At 43.5% G+C, this 22,127-nt stretch overlaps 1 protein-coding gene across 8 annotated transcripts in view; it reads left to right on the top strand.

The window, feature by feature from the left end:
* tbxas1 (thromboxane A synthase 1 (platelet)) overlaps positions 1-22,127 on the top strand; it is a 222,379-nt gene that overhangs the window by 161,498 nt on the left and 38,754 nt on the right. For all 8 annotated transcript variants that reach the window (XM_080190624.1, XM_080190625.1, XM_080190626.1 and 5 more), the window contains one exon: positions 19,999-20,328. In XM_080190624.1, coding sequence (XP_080046750.1) covers positions 19,999-20,328 — 330 coding nt within the window. The remainder of the gene's footprint in view (positions 1-19,998; positions 20,329-22,127) is intronic.

Here is a 22,127-nt window from a genome sequence, read left to right as displayed (position 1 = left end):
GTAATGAATTGATTGGAGATAGTCAGCATGGTTTTGTAGCGGGTAGGTCGTGCCTTACTAACCTTATTGAGTTTTTTGAGAAAGTGACCAAAGAGGTGGATGGGGGTAGGGCAGTTGACGTGGTATATATGGATTTTAGTAAGGCGTTTGATAAAGTTCACCATGGAAGGCTTCTGCAGAAAATGCAGATGTATGGGATTGGGGGTAATCTAGGTAATTGGATCAGGAATTGGCTAGCAGATAGGAGACAGAGGGTGGTGGTTGATGGTAAGTATTTGTCATGGAGTTCAGTTACGAGTGGTGTGCCTCAGGGATCTGTTTTGGGGCCACTGCTGTTTGTAATTTTTATTAATGATCTGGATGAGGGTATAGTTGGGTGGATTAGTAAATTTGCTGATGACACCAAAGTCGGAGGTGTGGTAGATAGTGAGGAAGGGTGTCATAGTTTGCAGGGAGACTTGGACAGGTTGCACAGCTGGGCCGAGAGGTGGCGGATGGAGTTTAATGCGGAGAAGTGTGAGGTAATTCACTTTGGTAGGAATAACAGATGTGTCGAGTATAGGGCTAACGGGAGGACTCTGAATAGTGTGGACGAACAGAGGGATCTAGGTGTATGTGTACATAGATCCCTGAAAGTTGGGAATCAAGTAGATAAGGTTGTTAAGAAGGCATACGGTGTCTTGGCATTTATTGGTAGGGGGATTGAATTTAGGAGTCGCAGCGTCATGTTGCAACTGTACACAACTCTGGTGCGGCCGCACTTGGAGTATTGTGTGCAGTTCTGGTCCCCACATTATAGGGAGGATGTGGAGGCTTTGGAGATGGTGCAGAGGAGGTTTACCAGGATGTTGCCTGGTATGGAGGGGAGGTCCTATGAGGAGAGACTGAGGGATTTGGGGTTGTTTTCGTTAGAAAGAAGGCGGCTAAGAGGGGATCTTATTGAAACATGATTATTGATGATTAGAGGTTTAGATAGGGTGGACAGTGATAGCCTTTTTCCTCGGATGGAGAAAGCTAGCACGAGGGGGCATGGCTTTAAATTAAGGGGGGGTAGTTATAGGACGGATGTCAGGGGTAGGTTCTTTACCCAGAGGGTGGTGAGGGATTGGAATGCCCTGCCTGCTGCAGTTGTAAATGCGCCTAGTTTGGGGGCGTTTAAGAGATCCGTGGATAGGTTTATGGACGGAAAGGGATTGGTTTAGGTTAGCGGGTCATTGTTTTTTAACTGGTCGGCGCAACATCGTGGGCCGAAGGGCCTGTTCTGCGCTGTTATGTTCTGTGTTCTTTAATTGAGTAAGTCCTGCCCTGGTTCAATCTACCAAAATGTATCACCTCGCACTTATCTAAATTAAACTCCATTTGCCATTTGTCAGGCCCAATTGATCAAGGTCCCATTGCAATCCTAGATAACCTCCTTCATTGTCCACAACGCCACCAATCTTGGTGTCATCTGCAAACTTACTAACCATGCCTACTAAATTCTCATCTAAATCACTAATGTAAATGACAAATAACAGCTGACCCAACACGGATCCCTGAGGCACACCGCTGGTCACAGACTTCCAGTTTGAAAAATAACCCTCTACAACCACCCTCTGTCTTCTGTCATCAAGTCAATTTTGTATCTATTTGGCTGTCTTACCCTGGATTCCATGAGGTTTAATCTTATGCCATAACTTACTATGTGACACATTGTCAAAGGCCTTGCTAAAGTCCATGTAGACAATATCAACTGCACTGCCCTCATCTTTCTTTGTTACCCTTCAAAAAACTCAAATTTGTGAGACATGATTTTCCACTTGCAAAGCCATACTGACTGTCCCTAATCAATCCTTGCGTCTCTAAATGCCTGTAGATCTTGTCTCTCAAAATACCTTCTAAAAACTTATCACCACAGATTTGAGGCTCACTGGCCTGTAGCTCCCAGGCTTTTCTCTGCAGCCCTTCTTAAACAAAGCACAACATTTCCCACCCTCTAATCTTCAGACCCCTCACCTGTGACTATCGATGATTCAAATATCTATGCTAGGAGACCTGTAATTTCTTCCCTAGCCTCCCACAATGTCCTGGGATACACTTCATCAGGTTCTGGGGATTTATCTACCTTGATGCGCTTAAAGACTTCCAGCACCTCCTTCTCTGTTATAGGTACACTCCTCACGACATCACTAATTATTTCCCCAAGTTCCCGAACATCCATGCCTTTCTCAACAGTGAATACTGATGAGAAATATTCATTTAGGATCTTGCCCATCTTTTGTGGATCTGCACATAGATGTTGATCCTTAAGAGATCCTAGTCTCTCCCTAGTTACTCTTTTGCCTTTTATGTATTTGTGAAGCTCTTTGGATTCTCCTTTGCCTTATTTGCCAAAACAATCTCGTGTCCCCTTTTTGCTCTCCTGATTTCTCTCTTAACTCTACTCCTACACCCTCAATACTCTTCAAGGGATCCACTTAATCCCATCTACCTATGCATGTCCTCGATCTGCTTATGTGAAATAAGACGGGAATAATTAATGATCTTGCAGTTAGGGATCCTCTTGGATGAAGAAATCACGGTATGGTTGAATTTAAAGTACAGATGGAGCGTGAGAAGATAAAATCCAATACCAGTGTCTTGTGCTTAAACAAAGGAGACTATAAAGGAATGAGGGAGGAGTTAGCTAAGGTAGACTGGGAGCAAAAACTTTATGGTGGGACAATTGAGGGAAAGTGGAGGACCTTCAAAGCGATCTTTCACAATGCTCAGCAAAAGTATATACCCATGATAAGGAAGGACTGTAGAAAAAGAGATAATCAGCCATGGATATCTAACGAAATAAAGGAGGGTATCAAACTGAAAGAAAATGCATACAAGTGGCAAAGATTAGCGGGAACCAAGACGATTGGGAAATCTTTAAAGGTCAGCAGAAAGCCATGAAAAAAGCTATAAAGAAAGGTAAGATGGATTATGAGAGTAAACTAGCTCAGAATATAAAAACAGATAGCAAAAGCTTCTATAAATATGTAAAACAAAAAAGAGTGGCGAAAATAAACATTGGTCCTTTAGAGGACGAGAAGGGGGACGTATTAACTGGAAATGAGAAAATGGCTGCAGCATTGAACAGGTATTTTGTACCAATCTAAACAGTGGAAGACACAAATAACATGCCAAAAATTGATGACAGGAAGGCTATGGCAGGTGAAAACCTAGAAACTATCATTATCACAAAAGAGGTAGTGTTGGGCAAGTTAATGGGGCTAAAGGTAAACAAGTCTCCTGGTCCAAATGGAATGCATCCCAGCATACTAGAAGAGATGGCAAGAGGAAAAAAGCAAATGTACTAGTGGAAATTTATCAAAATTCACAGGTCTCTGGGGTGGTTCCCACAGATTGGAAAACACCAAATGTGATGCCACTCTTTAAAAAAGGAGGTAGACAAAAGGCAGATAACTATACGCTGGTTAGCTTAACTTCTATAGTAGGGAAAATGCTTGAATATCAAGGAAGAAACGTCTGGATATAAATTAGCCCGTTGGTAAGATGTAGCATGGGTTCATGAAGAGCAGGTCATGTTGGACTAATTTGGTGGAATTATTTGAGAACATTACATCTGCAGTGGACAATGGGAAACCTGTGGATGTGGTGTACCTGGATTTCCAGAAGGCATTTGACAAGGTGCCGCACCAAAGACTGCTACACAAGATAAAGGTGCACAGTGTTACAGGTAATGTATTAGCATGGATAAAGGATTGGTTAACTAACAGAAAGCAAAGAGTGGGGGTAAATGGGTGTTTTTCTGATTGGCAATCAGTGATTAGTGGTGTCCGTCAGGAATCAGTGCTGAGACTGCAATTGTTTATAATTTACATAGATGATTTGGAGTTGGGGACCAAGTGTAGTGTGTCAAAATTCGCAGATGACATTAAGATGGGTGGAAGAGCAAAGTGTGCAGAGGACACAAAGTCTGCAAAGGAATATAGATAATCTAAGTGAGTGGTCGAGGGTCTGGCAGATGGAGCACAATGTTGGTAAATGTGAGGTTACCCATTTTGGTAGAAATAACAGCAAACTGGACTGTTGTTTAAATGGTAAAAAATTGCAGCATGCTGCTGTGCAGAAAGACCTCGGTGTCCTTGTGCAGGAATCTCAACGAGTTGGTTTGCAGTGCAGCAGGTAATTAAGTAGGTAAATGGAATTTTGTCCTTCATTGCCACAGGGATGGAATTTAAAAGCAGTGAGATTATGTTGCAGCTGTATAAGGTGCTGGTGAGGTCACACCTGGAGTACTGTGTACAGTTTTGGTCTCCTTATGAGAAAGTATATACTGGCACTGGAGGGGAGCAGAGGAGATTCACCAAGTTGATTCCAGAGTTGAGAGGGTTGGCTTATGAGGGGAGACTGGGTAGACTGGGGCTATACTCATTGGAATTCAGAAGAATAAGGGGAGATCTTATAGAAACATATAAGATTATGAAGGGAATACATAAGATAGAAACAGGGAAGTTGTTTCCACTGGCAGGTGAAACTAGAACTAGGGGGCATAGCCTCAAAATAAGGGGAAGCAGATTTAGGACTGAGTTGAGGAGGAACTTTTTCAGACAAAGGATGTGAATCTGTGGAGTTTCCTGCCCAGTGAAGCAGTTGAGGTTACCTCATTGAATGTTTTTAAGGCAAGAATAGATACATTTTTGAACAGTAAAGAAATTAAGGGTTATGGTGAGTGGGTGGCTAGGTGGAGCTGAGTCCACAGAAAGATCAGCCATGGCAGAGCAGGCTCGAGGGGTCAGATGGCCTACTCCTGCTCCTAGTTCTTATGTTCTTATTTATGTCATATGCTTCCTTCTTCTTTTTGACCAGGCCTCAATAGCCTGAGTCATCTAGGGTTCCCTAATTCTACCAAACTTGCCCTTCACTCTAAGAGGAATGTGCATACCCTGAACCCTGGTTAACACACTTTTGAAAGCCTCCCACATACCAGACATCCCTTTGCCTTCCCACAGACTCCACCAAAATTAACTATTGAAAGTTCCTGCCTGATACCATCAAAATTGGCCTTGCCCCAATTTAGAATGTTAACTTTTAGGCCAGACCTATCATTTTCCATAGCTATCTTAAAACTAATGGAATTATGGTCGCTGTTCCCAAAATGATTCCTCACTAACACTTCTGCCACCTGCCCTTCTTTATTTCCCAAGAGGAGATCAAGTTTTGCCCCCTCTCTAGTTGGGCCATCCATACACTGAATGAGAAATCCCTCCTGAATACACTCAAAAAATTTCTCTCCATCCGACCCTCTAACACTATGGCTGGCTATCCCAGTCAATGGTGGGAATGTTAAAATCCCCTACTATTACCACTATATTTTTCTTGGAGCTACCAGTAATCTCTGCAATCCTGGGCAGTAGGCCTTACTAAATTACAAGTAAGGCCTTAATAATCTTCAGTTAAATTGGCTGTCCAAATTCTGCACTAAATATGAAGTTGCCACACATTATTGAGTATTGAATTTCTTAAGCCTTCAACAGGCCTCTGGTCACAGAATGGTGAGCATCTTTTATTTACTCATTCATGAGATATGGGCACTGCTGGCCAGGCCAGCATTTATTGCCCATTCCTAATTGCCCTTGAGAAGATGATGGTGAGCTGCTTTTATGAACTGTTGATGTCCATGTGGAATTGGTACACCACAGTGTTGTTGGGGAGGACGTGCCAGGATTTTGATGCAGCAACAGTGAAGGAATGGCGATTATATTTTCAAGTCAGGATGGGAGTGGGAAATCTCCAGGTGGTAGTGTTCCCATGTGTCTGTTGCTTTTGTTGTTCTATATGGTAGCAGTTGTCTGTTTGGAAGGTACTGTCTGAGGAACCTTGGTCAGTTCCTATGCGTCTTGTAAATGGTTCACACTGCTGCCACTGTGCACTGGTGGTGGAGGGTGTGACTGTTTGTGGATGGGATACCAATCAAGTGGGCTGCTTTGTCCTGACGAATGGCAAGCAACATTAGTGCCAGGCAGTGATTTTCTTCAACAAGAGAGAATCTAATGACTGCTCCTTGACATTCAATGTCATTACCATCACTGATCATTACCATCCTATTATCAACATCTTGGGAGTTACCATTGACTAGAAACTGAATTGGACTGGCCTTATAAATACTGTGGCTATGACAGCAGGTCAGATGCTAGGAATCCTGTGGCGAGTAACTCATGTCCTGGCTCGCCAAAACCTATCCACAGAGCTTCTTAAGTGTTGTTGAAGCCGCACTGTTCCAGGTAAGTGGAGCATATTCCATTACACTCCTAACTTTTGCCCTGTAGATGGTGGATAGACTTTGGCGAGTCAGGACGTGAGTTACTCGCCACAGGATTCCTAGCATCTGACCTGCTGTCACAGCCACAGTATTTATATGGCTAGTCCAATTCAGTTTCTAGTCAATGGTAACTCCCAAGATGTTGATAATAGGATGGTAATGATCAGTGATGGTAATGACATTGAATGTCAAGGAGCAGTCATTAGATTCTCACTTGTTGGAGAAAATCATTGCCTGGCACTAATGTTACTTGCCACTCATCAGCCCAAGCCTGGATATTGTTCAGATCTTGCTGCATTTGGACATGAACTGCTTCAGTATCTGAGGAGTCATAAATGGTGTTGAACATTGTGCAGTCATTTGCGAACATCCTCACTTCTGATCTTATGATGGAAGGAAGGTCATTAGCTGTAGATGATTTAGCCTAGAATACTATCCTGAGGAACTGCTGCAGTGATGTCATGGAACTGAGATGATTGAGCTCCAACACACACAATCATCTTCCTTTATGCTCAATATGACTCCAACCAGAAGAGATTTCCTCCCCAATTCCTATTGACTCCAGTTTTGCTCAGGCTCCTTGACACCATAGTCGGTCAAATGCTGCCTTCATATCAAGGGCAGTCACTCTCATCTCACTTCTGGAATTCAGGGAAATTTAAATCCTGATCTACCAAGCTTCTTGTGGCAGCACTTGTGGGAAGGAGCCCCTGATTACAGGAAATTTCCTAGTCATTCCCAGGGGTTTGGGAATTCGACAGTACCTGGTTATCAGAGCACTGTTACCACAACTGGTCCACATTCTCGCAGCGGTGAATGATGACAATACTTAGGAGAGCAATACAGCCTTAAGGCACTGGCATCTTTTATTATGATATCAGCAGGAATCGCAATGAATAAATGAGATGAGAACAGTCTGGAAGGAAATTACATTCCTCCATCCTTTCACAAAAATTAACATGTTAAATTTTTTTGTAAGAATATTGTTGTGAATTTTTATTTCCTGCTGTGCTGGGAATGGAACACATTCCGCTTCTGTCTCCCAGCATCAGCATCAATCATATCAACTATAGTAAAGAGAAATGTAGTTTGACTCTGCCTCAACAATGTGCCTCAGTAAGCAGCTTTCTCCTTCCTCCCTCCCCCAGCTTGTGCCTCGATGTGACACAGTTTCATTCTCACACCATCCAGCTCTGGCCTCTGAGTGCGATCCTGTTTTAAATTACAGTTGGTTCTGTGCTGCTGGGTCCTCCTCACTGACCTGTGCAGTAAGAGTGCCTGAGCTGATTTCACTTCAGACCATCAGAAATACAACCCTTCCATTCCATCAAAACTTATGCGAAAGGCGAATATAATATTGCCCTTTTGGGGAGACAGTGGCATAGTGATAATATCTCTGGACTAGTAATTCAGAGGCCTGGTTTAATACTCTGAGGAAATAGGTTTAAGCCCCACCATGGCAGCAGATGGATTTGAATTCAACTAATAAAATCTGGAATTGGAAAGCTAGACTTGATATTGGTGACCATGAAACTATCTTTTACTGTTATAAAATCCCATCTCGTTCACTAATGCTTTTTATAGAGGGAAATCAGCCATCTTTACCTGGGCTGGCCGACATGTGACTCCAGAACCTTAGCAATGTGTTGACTCTTAATTGCCCCCTGAAGTGGCTGAACAAACTTGGTTCAAGAGCAACTGGGAATGGGCAAGAAGTGATGGCCTTGCCAGCAACACCCACATCACATCAAAGAATACAAAAAACTCCTCAGATACTGAAGCAATCTATGCCCACAAGCAACAAGACCTGGATAACATAGGTAGCAAGTGACATTTGCACCATAAAAATGCCAGAAAATGATCATCTCTAACAAAAAATAATCTAACCATCCCCCCTTGTTGGCCTCACTATCACTGAATGCCCTCCCATCAATTTACTGGGGTTTACCATTAATGGGAAATGTAGCTAGACCCATCACAAAATGCTGTGGTCACAAGAGCAGGTCAGAAGTTGGGAATGCTGCAAGGAGTAACTCACCTCCTGACCTACCAAAGCTTGTTTGCCATCCACAAGGTGTTAAGTCGAGTGTGATGGAATGTACTCCATTTGCCCTGGAAGACACTCGACTTAACACCTTGTGGATGGCAAACAAGCTTTGGTAGGTCAGGAGGTGAGTTACTCCTTGCAGCATTCCCAACTTCTGGCCGCTCCAACAAGAAGCTTAACACCAATCAAGACAAAGGAACCCAATTAATTGGCACCCCATCTACCACCTTAAAAATTCATCACAGTGTATTGTGGCAGCAGGAACTCACCAAAACTCAGTCGCCAGCAACTTCCAAACATGATACCAAGAAGGATAATGGCAGTAAGTTCTCCTCCAAGTCACACACCATAAGAATAATTTCTAGCCCAGTCCTTAACCCTGGTACCACGCAGGCACCACAGCCTTCAGGATTCATGTTTTGGCTGTAGAGAACAGCATCTATTCCCCAAACTATATTGTCCCCAACTACCACTACATTCCTTTTTAGTTAAAAGGAATGACTCCCTGCAGCATGGTGCTGTGGTCATTTGGCTGATCTTCCCTGCTGTCATTCACGCAGTTCACCTTTAAAAAAGAGAAACACTCAATAGCAGCAGCTTTTTTCCATTTTCCATGTTCAATTAATCAATTTCTGATTTGGTGTAGCTAACAACTGCAAGAGCATGGCAAGAAGCTCTGTAATAGCATTAAGGTCATTTAAGACAAAAGATGCAATTGCCAGGATATGGAGGAATTTCCATCATTAACTATGCCATTCAGGTATCAAATGAACTTCTTTCCTGTCTATGCCCAACAAGGTTCTTCAGCCCCAACCCCAGAGGAGCTTCCCCACACTACTGACCTTTTTTTATACTAACCACCTCTATGTCAGGTGTAGCTCAGCGGGCACCATTCATATTCTGTTCTAGAGTTACTTGTGTTCAAGCCTCATTCCAGAGACTTGAAGATTGAATGTGGTCTGACACTCCTGGATAAGAGCATAGGAACAAGGCCAGGCCATTCAAAGCCTTAATCCTGTTCTGCCATTGAGTTGATCATGGCTGATATGAATCAGAACTCATTCTGCCCATGATGGTTCCATATCCCTTGGTAGCATCGGTAATGAAAATCTATTGATCTCAGACTTAAAATCATCTTTTATGGTAGAGAAGTCTACATTTCAGCTACCCATTATGTGAAGAAGTGTTTCCTAAATTCTGTTTGATCTCGATTTTAAAGTAGGATTGGGGGAATAAACTGTCAGAAGTGTCCTCTTTGAGATGAGGTATTAATTATTTTACGGGATCCTACTGTTGCAAAGAACAGCAAGGTAGTTCTGCCCATTATCCTGGACAACATTTATCCCTCAAACATATTATCTGATCATCAGCTATTTGCCATGATTTCCACATTACAACAGTGAATAATGTCACAAATACTTCATTAGTTGTAAGGGGCTTCATGACATTATTAGGTTGTGAAAGGCACTATATAAAGGCAAGTTTTTTCCTTTTCTTTTTGGATGGAGGTTGACAACTTACTATCAGTATGTGCTCAAGGTACTGACCAAACTAATTTCTTATAGGGCCTTACATTAGAATTAAACCTTTTTTATCTGGGCATTTAAATAGCAATAAATTGTACTTGTATACCACCTTTAATGTGGCAAAATGTGCCAAGGGGCTTCACAGGAGCGTTATTGACATTGAATCACAAAGAAATGTTAGGTCTGATGAGGTGGTTTTAAGAATGTAGTAATGGAAACTAGAGAGGTGGAAAAGTTAAAGAGCAAGGGATGATGGTGTGAGTTAGGATACAAGCAGCAGAGTTTTGGGTGAGCTTAAGATTTTAGAGGCTGAAGATGGAAGTCCAGCCAGAAGAGACAACATTAGAGGTGACAAAGGCTCAGATGAGGGTTTCAGCAGCAGATGAAATGAGGGGCAGAATCAAGTAGCGCTATCGAGATGGAAGCAGGCGATCTTAGTGGTGGAACGAATATATGGTTGGAAGTCGACTTGGTGACTCAATTTGTCATCAAGATTGAGAACAGTCTGATCCAGCCTCAGAAAGTTGCTGGGGCAGGACATGAAATCAGTGGATAGGGAATAGAGTGTGCAGTGGGGGCCAAACATAGTAGGAGGGATGGATTTTCCACCCCTGTTTTGTTGGCAAATGGGAAAGCAGGTGGAGGTGACTCCCACTGGGTTGTGGGAGTTCCCAAACTACTTTTATGCTGGCGGAATTCCCATTGATATTGCCGCAGTCCATGCCAGTGTCAAAATGGGGTCCCCACCATGAAAGATCATGAGGGTGCTGGTGTATGTGGGGGGCTGGTGGGGGGTTGGGATCGGCGGTGGTGGGGGGTGGGGGAGGAATGGATGATGGGGTGGTGATCTTCCATTAGGGAGACTCCAGCTCAGGTGGAGGAGTGGTGTTTGCGACTGGGTTTCTTTCTTTTTTTAAATTTTTTTCAAATCAGGAGACCCTCACTCAGAGTCCACCCCACCAGCACAGTGCTGTGGGTCCCACTCCTTCCATTTTTGTTTTCAAAGTTCTTGAAAATTTGGCAGGAAAAGGCAGCTAGCAGGCTGCCCTCCACTTTTCCTGCCTGAGACAACACTGAAAAAAAATCACAAAATTCTGCCCAGTACCTTTGACATTCTCAACATGTAATGGAAGGAATTTTCTGCTCAGCCACTACTGGGTGTTGGACAGGCAGCCTGATGATTTAAAAATAGTGAAAATACCTAACCAACAGTATTGTGGGAGTGTCTTCACCCCTTGCCGTTCAAGAAAAGGTTTGTTACTATCTTCTCAAGTGCAATTGGGATTGCACAATAAATGCTGGCCTTGCTTCTGACGCATGGAAAAAATGAGTAGTAAAAAATACACAATCTTTTTATAAATGGGAAATCAAGAACTATGAACATTTCTCCTGATGTGAGTTAGCAGTCAGCATGTGCCCTAAGTTCTCCGAATCATAAATTGGTTTGTGATGGAATTTTCTATTTCAACCCAAGTTCCCTGAAATAGAATGTGGACTCACAGAAAGTAATATCTTTGTAGCCACTTATATTCCAAAAAAGATTCCACCATCGTTTGGATTAAGTTCAATAAGCAATAGTTCAAGAAAGTTATGCCTGGAAGGCCAAAACTAGCGGTCATGAACAAAATATAGTCACTGATAAATTTAATAATGAATTGAAGAGAAAATCTTTTACTTTGAAAGTGCTTAGAATGCAGAATGTGCTACTACAGGGAGCTCCTACCTGTAGTGCATCTCCGTGTGGAATTGGAGCTGTACATTCCCACAAATTGAATGATGGAACTGAGGGGCCAATAGCTTACACATCGAGGATGCTCTCTGAGGCAGATGAAGGATACTCCCAAATCAAAAAAAAAAGGATTAGCAGTGATTTTTGGCATCAGAAAATCCCCCCACTGCCTCTGCCAGGATACAGCATTGGGCTTAATACGCTCAGCATATGAATATTCCTTGGAGCACCAACCTGGAGCCCAAATAACAAATGCTGATGCTTTGAGCCATCTCCCATTTCCTGTAAGTTCAACACCCCGACCAGTGCCAGTAGAAATTGCGATGGCTTTGAATTTATTCAAAACATTTCATGTATCTGTGTAATAGATCAGGACCTGGATGCAAAGGGACCCTGTACTGTCAAAGAGTATGATATAAAATTGGGGGTTCAATAACTGAGCTTCAGAGGCTATGAATCCTTACTTCACTCAAAAAGACGAACTGAGCAGTGAGGATGGTGTAATCCTTTGGGAGTCATGGATGATTATTCTCAATCCTGGGAGACAATTATTATTGGAAGAATTACATAGTGCCCCTCCTGGCATATCAAAGATGAAAATGTTGATGAGGAGTTACATGTGGTGGCCTGGCATTGACGATGTGAACCATGCCAAGTACAGCAGAATTTAGCCGCTGCAGCTCCTCTGCATCTGTGTGAATGGCCAGGTTGGCCTTGGGCAAGAGAGTAATGTTGACTATATGGATCTTTTCATGGGATCAATATTCTTTTTGTTGGTTGGCACGCACTCTAAGTGGATGGATGTGTACCAGACAAATTCAACCACTTTCTATGCAACGGTTGAAAAGTCACGTCAGATTTTCTGCGTCCATGGAATACCAGTACTTCTGGTTTCAGATAATGGTGCTGCTTTTATCAGCATGGAATTCCAGAAATTCATGGACTTCAATGGCATTAAACATATCAGAATAGCGTCATACAATCCATCTTCAATCCACTCCCCTGACTGAACAGGCTGTACAAACATTCAAATCTTAAATAAGAACATAAGAACATAAGAAATAGGAGCAGGAGTAGGCCATCTAGCCCTTCGAGCCTGCCCCGCCATTCAATAAGATCATGGCTGATCTGAAGTGGCTCAGTTCCACTTTCCCACTTTCTCCCCATAACCCTTAATCCCCTTGCCTACCAAAAACCTATCTACCTGCGTCTTAAATATATTCAATGAGGTAGCCTCCACCACTTCAATGGGCAGAGAATCCCAGAGATTCACCACCTTTTGAGCGAAGAAGTTCCTCCTCAACTCTGTTCTAAACTGCCCCCCCATTATCTTGAGGCTGTGCCCTCTAGTCCTGCTGTCCTTTCTGAGCGGGAAGAACCTCTCCACCTCTACCCTATCCATCCCTTTCATCATCTTATACGTCTCAATGAGATCCCCCCTCATCCTTCTAAACTCTAACGAGTACAAGCCCAGTCTATTCAGCCTCTCCTCATAGCTCAACCCCCTTAACTCTGGTATCAGCCTAGTGAACCTCCTCTGCACTCCCTCCAAGGCCAAAATATCCTTGCGCAAGTGCGGCAACCAAAACTGCACACAGTACTCCAGCTGCGGCCTCACCAGTGCCCTGTATAGTTGCAGCAAGACCTCCCTGCTTTTATATTCAATCCCCCTCGCTATAAAGGCCAGCATCCCATTTGCCTTCCTGACCACCTGCTGCACCTGTCGGCTGGGTTTCTGTGACTCATGCATAAGGACCCCCAGGTCCCTCTGCACCGTAGCATGCTGCAGCTTTTCGCCCTGTAAGTAGTAGTCCTTCCTACTATTATTCCTACCAAAGTGGATAACCTCACACTTGCCAACATTGTATTCCATCTGCCAGGTCCTCGCCCACTCGCTCAGCCTATCTAGATCCCTCTGCAGACTTTCCACACCCTCCGCACAATTTGCTGTACCACTTATCTTTGTGTCATCGGCAAATTTCAACACCTTACACTCGGCTCCCTCCTCCAGATCATCTATATAAATGGTAAATAGCTGGGGCCCCAGCACCGATCCCTGGGGCGCTCCACTAGTCACCAGCCTCCAATCCGAATAGCACCCTTGGACACCCACTCTCTGCCTCCTATTTGACAGCCAATCCCCTATCCATGCTAACACCTTACCCCCAACTCCATGTCCCCTAACCTTCTGTAACAGCCTTTTGTCCGGCATCTTATCAAACGCCTTCTGAAAATCGAGAAACACCACATCCACCGGTTCCCCTCTGTCCACCGCACTAGACACATCCTCATAGAATTCCAATAAATTCGTCAGACACGACTTCCCCTTAACGTATCCGTATTGCGTCTGCTCTATCAAACAATTCTTCTCAAGATGCCTCGCTATTTTCTCTTTGATTACGGATTCAAGCATTTTTCCTACAACAGACGTTAAACTAACTGGCCTATAATTTCCTGCCTTTTGCCTGCTACCCTTTTTAAGCAGCAGCGTAACATTAGCCGTTTTCCAATCTTCTGGCACTTCCCCGGAATCCAGCATGGTTTGGAAAATAATCACCAAGGCATCCACTATCACCTCTGCCATTTCCTTCAGAACCCTTGGATGCATTCCATCCGGTCCTGGGGACTTGTCCACCATCAGTCCCTCTAGTCTGTCGAGCAGACTGAAGAAGTAGTCACCAGCATCCACAGATGTCAGCCTACAGGACCACCCTTTGCTATTGTAGCAAAGACAGACCCAGTATACTATGAAGTAAGAACCTAGGATAAGTTTCTGAGGATATATTTTGCCCGTTTGCAGAAAAAAGAACCTCCACCAGAGTCAGTAGTGTCATTGGCCTCAAGTATGCTGACCTGTAGTATTGATCAAAATAGTGAGACAACTAAACAGGCCGTTACAAACATGGAGCCTATTAACATTGAAGCTGAAGAGACAGTAGCAGAAGATGTACTAGAAAAGCAGACTGACAGGCTGACCCAATTGAGTTGACTCCCATGGAGAGACCCCAGCCAGTGGTACTGCTTCACTGCCAACGAATAAAGAAATCTCCCTTTAGATGGAGTTTTTAATAATTGTATCTCTGTTACAAGAGATCTGACAGGGAGGGATGTTGAAGCAAGACCTCTTTAAGGGATGAGCTCAGGTTGAACCGTGTGACCTTTTCATCCAATGGGATGGGAATGCCAATGGCCTAAACAAGAGAATGGGCTTTTGTCCTCCGTTCTTGAATTTGGAAGTTTGGAAAGTATGGCCTGTATGACAACGCTGTGTATATGGTTATTGATAAATAAATACTTCATAATTGATGACTAACTCGTCATCTGGAGCCTCTACAAGTACATGACATGCTTGAGCCCCCAGCAGACACTGTGGGAGGAAAGCGAAGCAGACCCACGCAGGCACGGGGAGAACGTGCAACCTCCACACAGTGACCCAAGCCAGTTATCGAACTTGGGTCCCTGGCACTGCGAGGCAACAATGCTAAACATTGTGCCACCATGCCACCTCAGAGAAACTGAGGGAAAGGAATTCCGAGAAGAGCTGTGTATTTTCAAGATGCACTATAAGAACAATTAACAAATATAGTAGAGTGAGTTACTCCTTTAGAGGATCAGCACAGGCACAGTGGGCTGAATGGCCTCTACACTCTCAAATTCTATGATGCTACAAGGGGTACAAATTGTCAGCGACAGTGTGGGGTTGGATAATGTGTTCTCCACAGTCAAATAGTCTTCCAGCAGCTTTAGAAGTGGGCTGTCAAATGAAGAATTACTGCTTGGATGAGGTATCAAAAAACTAGCACCTATGATACACACCAAAAAGAATTAGAAACTGGAGAGCTGAAAAAACATTAATAGCTTCAATTTTGAGCACCATCTAGGTGGCATTTTAATAGTGATTTAATAATTCTATCTTTGAGGCAATTTTACATTTCAAAGTGATGAATATTTTATCATTTTAAAGGCAGCTAAATGCTCATCATTAATTCTTTCTCTTTGATAGCACCTTATAATTTTTCAGAAGATGTGGTCTTAATTTATATTTGATGGTAATTTTTCATAAAGGGGAACCTTATCATTCCAAGTTACCACATAATCCTAAAAGAACATTACGAGGGGCGAGATCTGAGATGTACTAAGGTATTAAGGATATAAACTCTCCAGTTTCTAATTCTTTTTGGTGTGTATCATAGGTGCTAGTTTTTTGATACCTCATCCAAGCAGTAATTCTTCATTTGACAGCCCACTTCTAAAGCTGCTGGAAGACTATATGTACTAAGGATATGGCTAAGGTATTGAATAACTTTTTTGTTTCTGTCTTCACGGAGGAGGACGTGAATAATTTGCCGGGTGTTAGCGATGGGAAGGTGGTAGGACTGGAGGGTCTTAATGACATTACTGTTAGTAGAAAGGCGGTGCTCGACAGACTGGAGGGGCTGATTGTGGACAAGTCCCCAGGACCGGATGGAATGCATCCGAGGGTTCTGAAAGAAATGGCGGAGGTGATAGTGGATGCCTTGGCGGTTATTTTCCAAACGTCGCTGGATTCCGGGGAAGTGCCGGATGATTGGAAAACGGCTAATGTTACGCCGTTGTTTAAGAAGGGTGCCAGGCAAAAGGCGGGGAATTATAGGCCGGTTAGTTTAACGTCTGTGGTAGGTAAAATGTTAGAATCTGTCATTAAGGAGGAAATTGTGAGGCATCTTGAAGGAAATTGCTTGATAGAGCAGATGCAGCACGGTTTCATTAAAGGGAAGTCGTGTCTGACAAATTTACTGGAGTTCTATGAGGATGTGTCTAGGGCGGTGGATAGAGGAGAGCCGGTGGATGTGGTCTTTCTAGATTTTCAGAAGGCGTTTGACAAAGTGCCTCACAAGAGGTTATTGCAGAAGGTCGAGGGACATGGAGTTGGGGGTAGGGTGTTAGCGTGGATAGAGGATTGGTTGTCAAATAGGAGGCAGAGAGTGGGGGTCAACGGGTGCTATTCGGATTGGCGGATGGTGACTAGTGGAGTGCCCCAGGGGTCGGTGCTGGGGCCTCAGCTTTTTACCATTTATATAGATGATCTGGAGGAGGGAACCGAGTGTAGAGTGTCGAAATTTGCGGATGACACCAAGATTGGGGGAACGGCAAATTGTGCGGAGGGTGTGGAGAGTCTGCAGAAGGATCTAGATAGGCTGGGCGAATGGGCCAGGAAATGGCAAATGAAATTTAATGTTGGCAAGTGTGAGGTGGTCCACTTTGGTAGGAAGAATGGTAGGAAGGACTATTACTTACGGGGCGAAAAACTGCAGCAGGCGACAGTGCAGAGGGACCTCGGGGTCCTTGTGCATGAGTCGCAAAAACCCAGCTTGCAGGTGCAGCAGGTGGTCAGGAAGGCGAATGGGATGCTGGCCTTCATAGCGAAGGGGATTGAATATAAAAGTAGGGAGGTCTTTCTGCAGCTGTATAGGGCATTGGTGAGGCCGCAGCTGGAGTACTGTGTGCATTTTTGGGCGCCGCACCTGCGCAAAGATATTTTGGCCTTGGAGGGAGTGCAGAGGAGGTTTACTAGGCTGATACCGGAGTTGAGGGGGTTGAGCTATGAGGAGAGGCTGAATAAACTGGGCTTGTACTCGTTAGAGTTTAGAAGAATGAGGGGAGATCTCATTGAGACGTATAAGATGATGAATGGGATGGATAGGATAGAGGTGGAAAGACTCTTCCCGCTCAAAAAAGACAGTAGGACTAGGGGGCACAGCCTCAAGATAAAAGGGGGGCGGTTTAGAACGGAGTTGAGGAGGAACTTCTTCACTCAAAGGGTGGTGAATCTCTGGAATTCTCTGCCCGTTGAAGTGGTGGAGGCTGCCTCGCTAAATATTTTAAGACGCGGGTTGATAGGTTTTTGATAGGAGAGGGGATTAAGGGTTATGGGGAGAGGGCGGGAAAGTGGAACTGAGCAGCGACAGATCAGCCATGATCTTATTGAATGGCGGGGCAGGCTCGAAGGGCTGGATGGCCTACTCCTGCTCCTATTTCTTATGTCCTTATGTTCTTATGTACTTGATAGGAAAATATATTTGTTCCTCCTCCTGTTCTGCAGGTTACAACTATTACCGGAATGCTGGTTAAAGGAAGGCTGATCAGCCACCACTTGCCCAAGTAGTTATTCTTTTCTTGTATATCCAGATAATGTGTACGAAAGGTACTTCAACCACACTTGAAGGGATAGGAGAGAATAGGTTGGATGGAGAGGAGCAAACCTAGTCCTGTCCATATGCAAGCTCTGCGACTGGTTGTGACTAGGGAATGGTTTACCTCTCCTTGTTCCAGGACCAAAGCGAGGCCTAACAGCAGCCAGGTCAGCCGAGACCAAGAATTGCAGTCAAGATTTCAGCTGCTCTCTGGATTAACCCTCTGAGCCAACAGGGGCCTCTGGATCTGACTTTCTAATGTTGTAATGTTTAAATTTATGATTGAAACATATGTGGTTGTAACACAATCCCCACCCCCACCCCAGCCTATTGCCTTTTAAAATAGCACATCCCGGCCTCTTAGCAAGTGGAGAGAGCCAAGTCCACATTATGTGTAAACTTGGTGACAGAGGTAAATGTCAGCAGTTGCTATCACAAACATCAATTAAAGTAGAAAACCATTGGTCTCCCCAAACATTCTAAACCTTAAGTGTCACCTCCACAACCAGCTAAGGACTGACTTGTTGCAACTTTTCTGAGAAGCATAACTTCATTGGCAATCAAATGTACCTCAGTCTCACTCAGAGAAAAACAAAGAAAAATTGGAGAAAATATTTCCCAAGCACTTCCAGAAATATCCAAGAGAATCTCATTATCAAAACAGAACATGAATACTCCAGTGACTGGAAAACCAATGGGACTGCAGTAATTATATAAAAAAGCAAAACCTTGCAGAATTCCTTATACGCTGATAAAAATCCCCATCCTTCCATATACTGTAATAAAAAAAGAATGTGACTTATTCAGTCAGGCTTGTAGATTGTTATGTATGTCGGGTGTTCCAACATTGACCATTTTCTAACAAATCTATAAAAGTTGATGGAGAAAGCATATTTGAGATCCATTATAAAACTAATGATGGCCAAAACTGAGACATAGAGCCAGTCCGAACTGCTTTTAGACCCCAGTCATAAAACTAGATGCAATATTCACCAAAACTGAATCAGACATATACTTTCCCTCCAATTATCACGAGGTACATAAAAGTCTGAACACAGTAATTCCGGCTCATCTAATCTAAGCAGACTTGATGGGATGAGATAGAGACTTTTTCTTCTCCTCCAATCCTTACGTTGAAACTCAATCTGCAGAATTTTCCTGTCCACCCGCCATGGGAATCGGAACACAGACCATGCAAAGGTCCATTGACCTTGGGCGGGATTTTCTGGTCTTGGGGTGAGCGTGGCCAGAAAACCCTCCCCAATGAGTTCATCATTTGTGCAAGAGACTAAGCAGTGAAAACTAGAGGAATGCAAGTCTGTGGAAGATATCATTGGCTATGAGGCTAGTCTGGCCCTCACCCAAAGTATGCTCTTCTCACCAGGAACCTTGGAATAATGAGGAGGAGGAGTGGGAACCCTGACCCCAGAGCAGCCAGGGCTCAAGCCTAGTATCCAAAATTGCCACTCCCCCTCCCCAACTCAGCCACCTTACACAAAGGCATGGTGGCACAGTGGTTAGCACTGCTGCCGCACAGCGCCAGGATCTCAGGGTTCAATTCTGACCTTCAGTGACTGTGTGGAATTTGCACATTACCCTTGTGGCTGCATGCGTTTCCACCAGGTGCTCTGGTTTCTTCCCACAGTCCAAAGATGTGCAGATTGAGTCAATTGGCCATGTAAGTTGTCGCCTAGCATTCCAAGATATGTAGGTTAGGGGGAATTAGTGGGGCAAATATATAGGTCTTTGGGGATAGGGCCTAGGTGGAATGGTTGGAACCTGGGACCAATTGGTTTCCATGCCTTGGTGTTGCAGTGGATTGTGCACTCATTAGGTCAGCAGGGAGAGAGAGAATTAAAAGAAGTGTGCATTATGACTGTCAGTTTAGCTATAGAAATTACCAATACTCAAACCTGCAATAGAAATTGTAGATTTCCAGTTTTGGAAAAAGCCATTTACAATTTATAATACAGAATCAGGCCATTCAACTCGACTAGTCCATGTTGGTATTAATGCTGATCAGATCTCTATAGGTATTTATGCTGAAACATTAATCTGATTTCTTCACAGATACTGATATGTCTGTCATGTATTTCTAATATTTCTCGTCTCTCACCCAATGCAGATCTATCTATCCAACTATGCCAACATCCTTCATGAAGTGGCGGCTCACAGCATTGCTATGAGTTATACAGTAGTGTTAATGGGTCGGAACTTGTGTTTTACAGAGACGTAAAGATTTCCTGCAGCTCCTTCTTGATGCCCGGATATCCACAGATTACACCACGGTGGAGAAGTTTGACCTTGCCAATTCTGACAGTCAAATTGAGGAGTCACCTGAGACACAGAATGCTAAGCACACAGGAATGACAAACTCACCCAAAGTCCAGAAGAGGATCCTTACCCTGGATAAAATTTTGGGACAGGCATTCATTTTCTTTGCGGCAGGATATGAAACCACCGGCAGTACTCTAGCCTTCACTTCTTACTTGCTTGCCACCCATCTTGAGAACCAGGAATTGCTGCTGAAAGAAGTGGATGAATTCTATGAGTCTCATGTAAGTCCATTTTGACCTTTCGGTCTGACCATAAGCTATTTCAGATCGGTCGATGGTCTCACTCCATCCTATCTCTGTAAGCTGCTCCAGTCATACAACCCTAGAGGATGTCTTTTCTCCAATTCAGCTTCCTTGTACAGTCCCTACTCCCATCACCCTACCAATGTTAACTGTGTTCAGCTGCTTGGGTTCTGAGCTCTGGAATTCCTTCTCTAAACCAGTCCACCTCTCTGTCTGTTGCCTCCTTTATGGTGTGAAATATTGTCTCATTGTGTTCCTGTGAAACACCTTGAGACCTTTTACAACATTTTTATGTCAATCTGTACTTAGTTCACCCTTGTCAATATTTTCTGTTGTCTGCATTTAGTGCCTGGGGATCTTTTACATCCACTTGACAGCAGATGAGGCCTGGGATTAAGGTCTCTTCCAAAAGGATGGTACCTTCAACAGTGCAACACTGGAGTGTCAGTCTATGCTGTGGGCTCAGCTGGAGCCCCAAGAGCTTGGGAGTTTTGGAGGTTCCATATTAGAAATTAATTCTGTTTTAATCTATTAGTCGGATGTAAATTTTCCATTTTCCCAGATGACTGACCGCCATGCATTTTTTCATTGATGTGGACGTTCATTTCAGTTCCAGTAATTCAGCAGAGTTTCCTTGCATTCATTTATGATGTCAGTTATTAATGTCTTGGTGAATTACATATTTAGAATTAATATGCAGGCTTGCAGCAGTTCAGTGCCTCTTTTGCACTCCTCAATCTTTTTTCCCCAATATTAGTGGCTGTATATGCTTCAAATCCTGAAATTCCCTTCTTTAATCTTTCTGCCATTAAACCTCATTTCCCAATACCCTTCTCAGAACCTATATCTTTCACCAGGATTTTAGTCAAGCCTTCCTAATCTTCAAATGTTTTCTTTCATTAAATGCACAATATAAATGCAATTTGGTATTGATTATGAGGCATCACAACAAAGGACAGGTAGCTGGAGATTGAACTATCAAAATAGGACAGGCTTTGTCACTGTCCTTCTTAAAAATCTCTTTGAATCACCCCTAGTCCAAGCATTCAGAATATATCCAACTGTATCAGTACACCATAAAACAAATAATCTGGAATGTGGACAAAAGAAAAGGAGTTTGTAAGTAGAATAGAATTTAATTTGAGCATAATGTCCTCAGTGAAATGAAGTAGCATAAAACAGCAAACCGTAGATGGCAATCACTGGCATGAATTTGATGGATTGAACAACCTCGTTCTGTGCTGTAAATGACTCTGTGATCTATTGGGAGTAATGGTTCTCAACACCTACCCACTCCCAGTCAGTCCTTCCAATTTAAAATCTCTTTTGAAATAGAATTATTGTCTGCTTTAAAGAGAATTCGCAACAAGAAATATGAAGAGCAGGTATCTTTACTGGTATCATTCCAGATTGGTAGCTCATTGTCAGCTTGTTTAGAAAATCTCTCTCCAGATCATCATTTCCGTCTGCTGAGAATACCCTGGAGTCCCTTAATCATATTAAGCTGACACCTCTCAACTTGCACAGGTTGCATTTTAGCTTTTCATTTATTTTCAGTTCCGTCAGATAGACAAGAATTTAATAGACTTATGTTTTGAAGAAAGAAAGACCTCTGTCATCACACTGCATTGGGACTTGATCATTGTTGATGCCTCCGCTCGGCTGAGATCAGCAGCAAGCAAACTGAAATTCCACTACTTTGTCTGGCTTATCACCCACTAAATGTCCATTTGGTAGGAGTGTCATTGCCCAGCTGTCATGTGGGCCATGTTGACATT

The sequence above is a fragment of the Carcharhinus amblyrhynchos genome, chromosome 6 (genome assembly GCF_965287045.1).
Source record: "Carcharhinus amblyrhynchos chromosome 6, sCarAmb.v2.hapA, whole genome shotgun sequence".
NCBI lineage: Eukaryota > Metazoa > Chordata > Chondrichthyes > Carcharhiniformes > Carcharhinidae > Carcharhinus > Carcharhinus amblyrhynchos.
Note: the sequence above shows the minus strand (reverse complement) of the source record. Positions and strands in the feature narration are given on the sequence as shown.